The sequence below is a fragment of the Carlito syrichta genome, unplaced genomic scaffold, assembly GCF_000164805.1.
Source record: "Carlito syrichta isolate Samal-C Ts95f unplaced genomic scaffold, Tarsius_syrichta-2.0.1 Scaffold304305, whole genome shotgun sequence".
NCBI classification, from domain to species: domain Eukaryota; kingdom Metazoa; phylum Chordata; class Mammalia; order Primates; family Tarsiidae; genus Carlito; species Carlito syrichta.
This window is the reverse complement of record NW_007248401.1, coordinates 54,704-66,488: the sequence shown is the minus strand read 5'-3', so window position 1 is coordinate 66,488 and position 11,785 is coordinate 54,704. Positions and strand designations below refer to the sequence as shown.

General features: G+C 41.1%; 1 protein-coding gene across 1 annotated transcript in view; it reads left to right on the top strand.

Moving 5' to 3' along the window:
* The window catches only part of WDR76 (WD repeat domain 76), a 47,533-nt gene that overhangs the window by 33,694 nt on the left and 2,054 nt on the right, over window positions 1–11,785 (top strand). The window contains exons 11-12 of the mRNA XM_008059606.2: window positions 2,400–2,552; window positions 5,673–5,726. Coding sequence (XP_008057797.1) covers window positions 2,400–2,552; window positions 5,673–5,726 — 207 coding nt within the window. The remainder of the gene's footprint in view (window positions 1–2,399; window positions 2,553–5,672; window positions 5,727–11,785) is intronic.

Genomic DNA, 11,785 nt, shown 5'->3' with positions numbered 1-11,785 from the left:
CCGGAATTACAGGCATGCACTACCATGCCCGGCTGATTTTGTGATTTTACTGTAGAGATGAGGTCTCGCTGCCCAGGCGGGTCTCGAACCCGCAGGCTCAGGCAATCCACTCACCTCAGCCTCCCAAAGGCGCGGGATTACAGGCTGAGCCACCAAGCCCGGCTTTTTTTTTTTTTTTTTTTTTTTTTTTTATGGAGCGAGGTCTCATGAGTTGCCCAGTCTGGTCTTGCACCCCTGGGCTCAGGCAGTCCTCTTGCCTCCACCTTCCAAAGTGCTGAGATTACAGGCACAAGCCACCATGGCTTGGCTGATTGAGACTTTTTGAGTGATTTTTTTTTTTTATGAGAAGTTCTTTTGGATTTAATAAATTGGGAAAATACTAAAAGAAATACACATTTTTGTTTTCCTTGGCAATATATGCATTTGCTTTTAGTCTTAAAAAGAAAATTTAAAATTTTTAGAGGAAAAAAAGTGATATGTTGGCCGGGCTCGGTGGCTCAGCTGTAATCCCAGCACTTTGGGAGGCCGAGGCGAGTGGATTGCCTGAGCCCACGGGTTCAAGACCCACCTGGGCAACTTGGTGAGACCTCATCTCTACAATAAATCAAAAACTAGCCAGGGGTGGTAGCGCACGCCTGTAGTTCCAGCTACTTGGAAGGCTGAGGCGGAAGGATCACAGAGCCCAGCAGGTTGAGGCTGCAGTGGCCGGGAGCGTGCCACTGCACTCCAGTCTGGGTGACAGAGTGAGACTCTGACTCCAAAAAAAAAAAAAAAAAAGTAATATGTAATCTATAACTTGTTAGTCTGTGTTAACTTTCCTGGAAGGGTTGAAAAACTACTAGAAGCTGGACTTGGTGGCTCAGCCTGTAGTCCCAGCACTTTGGGAGGCCGAGGCGGTGGATTGCCTGAGCCCGTGGGTTTGAGACCAGCCCAGGCAACTTGGCGAGCTCTCGTCTTTACAATAAATAAAAAAATTAGCCAGGCATTGTAGCACATGCCTGTAGTTCTGGCTACCTGGAAGGCTGAGTGGAAGGATCGCTGAGCCCAGCAGGTCAACAATAGGGTGGCCATGAGTATGCCACTGCACTCCAGCCTTGGCAATGGAGTGAGACTCCAACTCAAAAAAAAAAAAAATATATATATATATATATATATGTATGTATGTGTATATATATATGTATGTGTGTGTATATATATATATGTATAAAGAAAAACTACTAGAAACTTGTCTCTCTATATACAGTAAGTCCCTTACATACAACTTCAAGTTGAGAACTTTCAAAGATGCAAATATGCATTTGCATTATTTGAGGAGGCACTGTTAGTTTTGAGGCACAGGACCCGAACATAGAATGGTACATGAAGATTGCAGTAACTGTTCAGAATGCAATCCAGTGTCATCTATGATGAGAAAAAAAGAGCTACAACTCAGACATCATCACTGAATCATTTGTTCAAGATGGTAGATAGCGTTGAATCCAGCAAGGAACCAGAACCTGTGCCATCAGGCATGAGTGAAATTGCAACTTGCCCTCCATCTCCTATTGCTGATGATCTTTTAGCTCTATCATCTCCTACCTCCTCTCCCTCCTTCAGTCAGTAACTCTTCTTGCCTGTTCACTTGATGCCTGCTGTTAACTGTACTGTACAACTGTACTTTTCAAGGTATTGTACTCAAAGAGTAAAAATGTTTTGCTTGTTTTTTTTGTGTTTTTTATGTATTGTTTGTGTAAAAAGTATTATAACCTAGTACAGTGCAGTACTATGGCCAATTGTGTTAGTTGGGTACCTAGGCTAACTTTGTTGGACTTATGAACAGATTGGATTTATGAACATGCTCTTTGAATAGAACTTGTTTCATATGTAGGGGACTTTCTATACACTGGTTACATATATCTTCTATAATTTTGAGATTTTTTTGTTTTTTTTTGAGTTGGAGTTCCACTCTGTCGCCCAGACTGGAGTGCAGTCGCCGCTCTCGGCCACCGCAGCCTCGACCTGCTGGGCTCCGGCAATCCTTCTGCCTCAGCCTTCCAAGTAGCTGGAACTACAGGTACATGCTACCACGCCTGGCTGATTTTGATTTATTGTAGAGATGAGGTCTTGCCAAGTTGCCCAGGTGGGTCTCGAACCCGCAGGCTCAGGCAATCCACTCATCTCAGCCTCCCAAAGGTGGGGAATTCCAGGCTGAGCCACCGAGCCCGGCTAATTTTGAGATTTTTATATTTTACTTTTTATTTATTCTAGTGTTTGCAAAATTAATACAGAGGATCAGAGGATTCTGTCTTAAGTGTTCCTCAGTGTAGTGAGTATGTGGTTGGATAACTTATGATCAGCCCTATTCTAGAGGCTCATTACATGTGCTGTGGCAGCACTGATAATTATTCCTCCTATTACAGGGATATTCATATTTATGATGCAAGACGCCTGAATTCCAGAGGAAACCAGCCTTTGGTCTCTTTGACTGAACATACAAAGAGCATTGCTTCTGCCTATTTTTCACCTCTTACTGGTAACAGAGTGGTGACCACATGTGCTGACTGTAAACTGAGGTAAATTGGAAAGGAGGAATATGTTTTTAAGGAATCTAAATAGTCTCTAGCTACTGTGTTAGTAAACTAAAAGCTTTGTTTACTCCTATTCCCTAATTTATCGTTAGTACTGTACTTAATGACTCTTCAGTAGCTTTTGGGTCCTGAAAATTTCCTTGAGACTGGCAAACATCTGTAGGTACCCTGGGGCATTGATGGTCAGGCTTCCCTTTCAGCACTAAAGAATCCCACAGCCAGGTGGTATGGCATTTTGGAAAGGAGATAAATTTTAGCATACTCTGGGGACAGCAGGGTCTACTCTACAAGAGAAGTGCTGAAGGGAAGTTACAGAGCCCCAGACCATGGGCAGGCAGAAAAGAGCAAAAACTGGGCCTCTGTACAAACTACTGGATATGGTTTTGTATTTCTAGGTTTTGAGTTTTGGTACCTTTCTACAGCTACTTTCTAAAGATGAATTTTAATATAAACCAGCTGAACAAAGCCCAGAAAATAATGTCAGTAAAGAAAAGATGTGGGGAATGTTAATGTAATCGCAGAGGAAAATAATTTTGTTCTCTTTTAGAATCCCTGATTTGGCTGGGCGCAGTGGCTCATGCCTATAATCCCAGAACTTTGGGAGGCAGAGGCTAGAGGATGGCCTGAGTCTAGGGGTTCAAGACTAGCCTGCACAACTTGACAAGACCTCATTTCTACAAAAAATTAAAAAAAATTAGCCAGGCATGGTGCTGCATGCCTGGGGTTTCAGCTACTTGGAAGACTGAGGCAGAAAGTTGAAGCCACTGTGACTGTGATCGTGCCATTGCACTCCAGCCTGGGTGACAGAGTGAGAATCCAACTCAAAAAAAAAAAGAATCCCTAATTTTGCTTAAAATTGCAATCACTTCTCAGTTTATGAGAGTTGTTCTTTAAATGGTTTTGGAATTCATTCATTATTTATTCAACAAATATCTGTTGAATATATATTATGGACCAGGCTCCAGAATGGCACCCAGTTCCTGCTTGGACCCACCTTTGGGAAGAGCATAGTTTAGAGTGTATCAAGTGCCCAGTTATTTTCTAGCAAAGTTTGCAAGCATTACCAGGAGGTAGAGAGTGAATCACCAGGAAAGGTAGCCCAGTGTTCTCTTTCCACCCATGTAGTTTCCTTTGTCCCAAGAGCTACCTGTTTGTCCCATTCCTGTTCATTTACACTGTAGAGTTTACTTTTATTACATTAACTGTTAGTGATTTGGCTTTCCAGTAACCTAATTAGGCAGTAAGCTCTAGTGTAAGAAACCATACTGGACAGCTGCACACAAGGAGAAGGGGAGGTGGTGGTGATGTGGTTAGTTTCCTCCTGGGTTGCTCACTGGAGACTTCTGGACTCCTCTCTAGGTTCCCCATAAGAACTCCTCTCCTTGGTTGCTGGCTGCTTGGTCCTGGTCTGGTCAACACCTGGAAATGACAATATCAGGCCCTCAACTGATGAGTCTTATAGGGAAATTGCCCTTGATACATGTGTGCATTTTTAGGTTATTTGTGCATTTTAAGACCACATCCTTTATGTCCCATATTATTGAGAATCTGAATATAGTTTTTTTTTTGTTTTTGTTTTTGTTTTTTGGAGTTAGAGCCTCACTCTGTCATCCAGGCTGGAGTGCAGGGACATGATCATGGCCATTGCAGCCTCGACCTGCTGGGCTCAGTGAGCCTTCCGCCTCAGCCTTCCAAGTAGCTGAACTACAGACATGCATTTCCTTACCCAGCTACTTTTTTGGTTTATTGTATAAATGAGGTCTTCCTACGTTGTGCAGACTGGTCTTGAATCCCTGGCTTCAGGCAATACTTTTACCTCTGTCTCCCAAAGTCCTGGGATTACAGGTGGGAGCCATTGTGCCTGGCCTTGAATATAGTATTAGAATGCAGATTATCACTTTAGTATATACAATTTAAGCTTGGAGTAATAGTGTTTAAATACATTATTTCTATATTAATCTATAAGTACTGAATTTTATAATATTCCTTGTAACTTTTGTTCAGTATATTGGCTGAGGTTTGTTAGAGCCTGATCCTACTTTTTTTTTTTCCTGAGTTGGAGTCTCACTCAGTCGCCCAGACTGGAGTGCAGTGGCCGCTTCCGGCCACCGTGGCCTCGCCTGCCGGGCTCCAGCGATCCTTCCGCCTCAGCCTTCCGAGTAGCCAGAATTACAGGCATGCGCTACCACGCCCGGCTGATTTTTTGATTTATTGTAGAGATGAGGTCTCACTGCCCAGGCGGGTCTCGAACCCGCGGGCTCAGGCAATCCACTCACCTCAGCCTCCCAAAGGCACGGGATTACAGGCTGAGCCACCGAGCCCGGCTTTTTTTCCTTTTTTTAAGAGAAAATGTCTCACTCTGTTGCCCAGGCTAGAGTGCAGTGGTGCTATCATAGTTCACTGTAACCTTGAACTCCTAGGCTCAGGGGATTCTCCTACCTCAGCCTCTCTCCAGTAGCTAAGACTACAGGTGTGTACCACCCTACCTGGCTAATTTTTATTTATGTATTTATTTATTTATTCATTCATTCATTCATTTATTTTGAGTTGGAGTCTCACTCTGTTGCTCAGGTTGGAGTGTGGTGGCATGTTTACAGCCACAGCAGCTCGACCTGCTGGGCTCAGGTGAATCTTCCACCTCAGCCTTTCAAGTATCTGGAACTACAGGCATGTGCAACCATGGCTGGCAAATTTTGGGGATTTATTGTTGAGATGAGGTCTCGACAAGCTGCCCAGGTTGGTCTCGAACCTGTGGACTCAGGCAGTCCTCTCACCTTGGTGTCCCAAAGTGTTGGAATTATAGGTGTGAGCCACCATGCCTGGCCTTGGCTAAGTTTTAAATTTTTTATAGAGACGGGGTCTTGCTATGTTTATGATGCTTAGGCTGATCTCAAACTCCTGACCTCAAGTGATCCAATACCCTTGGCCTAGAGTGCTTGGGTTACAGGAGTGAGCCACCACCCAGCCTGGTCCAACATATTTTAAAAAACAATTATATTTCATACCATGAATCAATAGAAGCTTGTTAAATATACTGATGTTGTTTCAGAAATATTTTAAGAAACAAAAGAGCGTGTTACTCTATTCTTGATCTTTATTTTGCAGAATTTTTGACAGCAGCTGTATAGCCTCTCAGATTCCTCTCCTTACCACCATCAGGTAAGCTTCCATATGCCAAATAATGTAGACCCTGGATGACTATGAGTTATTTGTTGGAGTGCATACATAGACATCTGATTTTCAAAGAAATATACTAGGGCTGATTTTTGTATTACTTTGTAAAAGTGTCCTAAATTTGTGTTTTCCTACTCAGAAGGGTCTTACTTCTAGGTTCCCTGTGTCTATAGAGGTTCATTCTCTTTTAGTCAGTAGCTGTTCTCTGCAGGTGGGAGGTTATTTTTGGTTAAGGTTAATGACTTTGTTCTGACCTGAATTACTCATGTTATCTTATTACAGAAGACTGTAACTACTCACTTGCTGATGAGGCTGTGTGAAGCGCTGTTTATTGTGCCTGTTTATTCTGGTGTAGAGAGGGTTTCCCTTACTTCCCACTTCATTTCTTTGATTACCCTCTTGCACTGACTGCTTTCAATGTGCATGTATATTTCACATCAAACTTTACTCAATGCCTTCTTCCTAGATATCCCTCTTTATCAGTAGTTATGAAGTTGAGGATAGGGTATGTGATATATAGATTGCTTCGTGAGTTTTATAGTCTGTACAGGCTATATTTAAGTATGTTCAATTCCTTTTTAAGATATTTTTCCTTGTTCATTTCGTTTTTCAAGCTTTATTCATTTTATCAGTTTCTTTTTTTTAGGTCTTTGATTTTATTTAGTTTTAGACTAATCAAGTACAGTAGTGAGAAGAGGGGAAAGAGTAGAACAAGGAGTTCAATCTGTAACTGACGGCACAATCAATTGAAATAACTCACTACCTTGGGACCAGCTGATTTTATTTCTTTGTAATTGGAAAAATTGTATATATTTATCATGTACAATGTGTTGTTTTGGAATATGTATACATTGTGGAATGGCTAAATCAAGCTAATTACTTCACATACCTTTTTTTGTGGTGAGAATACTTAAAATCTATCCTCTTAGCAATCTTCAAGAATAGAATACATAGTTATTAACTGTAGTCACCATGATGTACGATAGATCTCTTAAACTTATTCCTCCTATCTAACTAAAATTTTGTATTTTTTGACTAATATTTCCCCAGCCCTTCCTCTCCTCCCAGCCCCTGTTAACTACCCTTCTGTTCTCTTGAATTCCTGGCCTCAGGCGATCCTCCTGCCTTGGCCTTCCCAAGCCCTGGAATTATAGACGTGAGCCCACCCTTCTACTCTCTGAGTTCAACTTTTTTGATTCCACATATAAGTGAGATTATGTGGTATTTGTCTTTCTGTGCCTGGCTTATTTTACTTAATTAACATAATGTTCTCCAGGTTCATCTATGTTATCTCACATGACAGAATTTTCTTATTTTTAAAAGTTGAATAGTATTTCGTTGTATATATATTTTCTTTAACCATTTAGCTGTTGATAGGCAGATAGGTTAATTCCGTATCTTGGCTATTGTGAATAATGCTGCAATGAACATGGGAGTGCAGATATTTCATCGACATACTGATTTTGTTTCCTTTGGATATATACCCAGTGATGGATTGCTGGAGCATATGATTAGTTCTATTTTTAATGTTTTGAGGAATTTCCATATGGTTTTCCATTATGGCCATACCAATTTACATTCCCACCACCAGTATACAAAGGCTCCATTTCTGCATATCCTCACCAACACGTGCTGTCTTTTGCCTTTTTGATAATAGCCATTCAACAGGTGTGAGGTGATATATCACTGTATTTTACTTTGCATTTCTCTGATGATTAGTGATGTTGAACATATTTTCATATATCTGTTGGCCATTTGTATGGTTTTTTTTTTTGAGAGGTGTCTATTCATATCCTTTTCCTATTTTTATATTAGGTTGTTTTCTTACTATTGAGTTGACTTCCAACTGCTCACAGCCACTGTAGCCTTAACCTGCTGGGCTCAGGTGATCCTTCCGTCTCAGCCTTCCAAGTAGCTTGGGACCATAGGCGTGCATCACCACACCCAGCTAATTTATTTTTTATTTTATTTATTTATTTTTTAGCTGGAGTCTCACTCTGTCATCCAGGTTGGGATGCAACGGCATGCTCATGGTGACTACAGCTTCAACCTGCTGGGCCTCTGCCTGAGTCTTCCAAGTAGCTGGAACCACTGGTGCATGCCATCAAACCTGACTAATTTTTTGATTTATTGGAGAGATGAGGTCTTACCATGTTGTACAGGCTAGTCTCAACTCCCTGAGCTCAGGCAATCTTCTTGCCTCTACCTCCTAGAGTGCTGGGATTACAGGCATAAGCCACCCTGCCTGGCTAATTTTTTTTGCTTATTGTAGAGACGAGGTCTTGCCGAGTTGCCCAGGCTAGTCTCGAACCCGTGTTTCAGGCAGTCCTCTCACTTGTGCCTCCCAAAGTGCTGGGATTACAGGCATGAGCCACCCTGCCTGGCCCCTTATATTTTTTGGATGCTGACCTCTTATCAGATGTGTGGCTTGCAAATATTTTCTTCCATTTCACAGATGACTCTACTCTGTTGACTGTGCCCTTTGCAGAAGCTTTTTAGTTTCATATAATCCCATTTGTCTATTTTTGCTTTTGTTGACTGTCCTTTTGGGTTCATATACCAAAAAATCATTGCCCCAACCAATGTTATGGAGCTTTTCTCTGTGTTTTCTTTTCTTTTTTTTTTTTTTGTTGGAGTCTCACTCTGTCACCCAGACTGGAGTGCAGTGGCCGTGCCTGGCCACTGCAGCCTTGACATGTTGGGCTCCAGCGATCTTTCCACCTCAGCCTTCCAAGTCGCCGGAACTACAGGTGTGTGCTACCATGCTCGGCTAATTTTTGACTTATTGTAGAGATGAGGTCTTGCCAAGTTGCCCAGGCGGGTCTTGAACCCGTGGGTTCAGGCAATCCACTCACCTCAGCCTCCCAAAGCGCTGGGATTACAGGCTGAGCCACCGAGCCCAGCTTTTCTCTGTGTTTTCTTCTAGTGCTTTTACAGTTTCAGATTTTACATTTAAGTCTTTAATCCATTTTTAAAAAATCTTTTAGTTTTTGTAGAGATAAGGTCTTGTTATGTTGCCAGAATGGTCTTGAACTCCTGACCTCATGTGATCCTCCTGCCTCAGCCTCCCTAAGTGCTGGAATTACAGACATGAGCCACTGAGCTTGGCCTAAGTCTTTAATCCATTTTGAATTTGTTTTTTTATATGATATGAGAAAGGGTCTAATTTTATTCTTCTGCATGTGGATATTGTTTTCCCAACATCATTTATTGGGAACTGTCCTTTCCCCATTGTGGGTTCTTGGCACCTTTGTTGAAAACCAGTGGACCCTAAATGTGTGGATTTATCTCTGAACTGTATTCTATTTGTCTGTGCATCTGGTTTTATGCCAGTACCATGCTGTTTGGGTTATGATAGCTTTGAAGTTAGGCGGTATGATGCCTTCAGCTTTGATCTTTTGCTCAAGATTGCTTTGGCTATTTAGGGTCTTTTGTGGTTAGGTACAAATTTTAGCATTGTTTTTTCTATTTCTGTGAAAAATGTCATTAGAATTTTGATTCATTGCATTTAATCTGTAGATCACTTTGAGTAGTATGGCGATTTTAACAATATTAATTCTTCCTATCCATAAACACAGGATATCTTTGCATGTATTTAAATAAAGATTTTTAAAATTTTAGTTTTTTAATCAGTATTTTATAGTTCTCTTTCACCTCCTTGACTAAGTTTATGTCTAAATGTTTTATTTTTTTTTTTGGTAGCTGTTGTAAATTAGATTTATTTTATTTTACTTTATTTTTGTTTTTTGGAGATAGGGTCTTGCTTTGCCACTCAAGTTGGAGTGCAGTGGTATGATCATAGCTTACTGTAGCCTCGAATTGCTTGACTCAAGCAATCTTTTCATCTCAGCCTCCTGGTAGCTGGGATTACGGGTGTGTGCTGCCACACTTGACTACTTTTTAAAAATTGCTTGTTTTTTTAGAGATGGGGGTCTCACTGTGTTGCCTAGTCTGATCTTGAATTCCAGGCCTCAAGTGATCCTCCTGCCTCAGCCTCCTGAGTCACTGAATTACAGGCGTGAGCCACCATGCCTAGCTATTTCTTGATTTCTTTTTTGGATAGTTCATTGTTACTGTATAGAAACACTACTGAATTTTGTATATTGATTTTTTTTATACTTCAAGTTTACCGAATTTATCAGTTCTAACAGATTTTTGGTGGAATCTTTAAGGTTTTTTGTTTTGTTTTTTAAAATAAGATCATGTCATCTGCAAACGGACTTTTTCCTTTCCAGTATGGTTATCTTTTATTTCTTTCTTTTGTCTAATTGCTCTCTGGTTAGGATTTCTAATACTATGCTGAATAGAAATGGCAAGAATAGACATGCTTGTCCTATTGCTGATTTTTTTTTTTTTTTTTTTTTTTTGGAGTCAGAGTCTCACTCTGTTGCCCAGATTGGAGTGCAGTGGCATGATCTTGGCTCTCTACAGCCTTGACCTCCTGGGCTCAGGTAATCCTTCTGCCTCAGCCTTTCGAGTAGCTGAGACTACCGGTGTGTGCCACCACAACCAGCTAATTTTTTGCTTTTTGGTAGAGATGAGGTTTTGCTATGTTGCCTGGGCTCAAGCAATCCTCCTGTCTTGGCCTCCCAAAGTGCTGGGATTACAGTGTGAGTGTGAGCCATTGTGCCCAGCCTTGTTCTTGATCTTTGTGGAAAAGCTTTCAACTTTTCTGTTGAGTATGATATTAGCTGTGGGCTTTTCATATATAGCCATTATTATGTTTAGGTAGTTTCCTTCTATTCCTTTTTTTTTTTTTTTTTTTTGAATTGGAGTCTCACTCTGTCGCCCAGGCTAGAGTGCAGTGGCATGCTTGTGGCCCCTGCAGCCTCAACCTGCTAGGCTCAGGCAAACCTTCTGTCTCAGCCTTCCAAGTAGCTGGAACCACAGGTACGCACCACCACGCCTAGCCAATTTTTTTATTTATTTAAGAGACGGGATCTTGCTAAGTTGCCCAGGCTGATCTCGAACTCCTGGAGTCAGACAGTCCTCTCGCCTCAGCCTCCCAAAGTGCTGGGATTATAGGGCGTGAGTCACTGCACTTAGCCTTTTTCTTTCTTCTTTTTTTTTAAGTCAGTCTCGCACAGCCTGGAGTGCAGTGGCATGGTCATGGCTCACTGCAGCCTTAACCTCCTGAGTTCTGGCAATCTTTCCTCCACAGCTTCCTGAGTAACTGGGACTACAGGGTGTACTGCAATGCCCAGCTAATTTTTTGCCTTTTTTTAAGAGATGAGGTCTATGTTCCCCAGGCTGGATGAGAGCCTCTGGGCTCAGGCAGTCCTCTCTCTGCCTCCCAAAGTGCTGGGATTACAGGTGTGAGCCACTGTGCCTGGCTGGTTTCCTTCTATTCTTAATTTGAGAGTTTTTATTATGATGCTGAAAGATGTTGGATTTTTAAAATCATGATAGATATCGAAAGATGTTGAATTTTGTCAAGTGCTTTTTCTGCTTCTATTGAGATGAAGGATTTTTGCCCTTTATTTGGTTAATATCGTGTATCTTACTTGATCATAGTGGATGATCATTTTAATGTGCTGTTGAATTTGATTTGCTAGATTTTGTTGAGAATTTTTACATTTATGTGCATCAGATATATTGGCCTGTAATTTTTTTTTCTTGTAGTGTCTTTGGCTTAGGGATGAGGGTAATGCTACTTAGTTTATCAGTTTCTAATGTGTATTTTTTTAAAAACTATCAAAAGTTTTAATAAAGCACATTGTAAACAACAAAAAGAATTATCTAGGTGATTATTCTGGGCACAGTGAGCATTTTCATTAAAAATGGAGTCATGAGTGGCAGTGGAAAATGTGGTTCTCTATAGTCTATACTTTATTTATTTATTTATTTTATTTTTTAATTTTTCAGATTTAATCAATATTTTTTATTATGGTTTTGTGGGGTACAGTTAAAGGTTAGGTGTACAATTACATTTCATTCAGGCACCCTGTTGATAAGAGGTGTTTCCCCATCCCCAGACAGATATTTGCTACTGTAATCCCATCCCCCCCCCCGTAGTTTCCCAGTACCATCAGTCATTTTTCTTA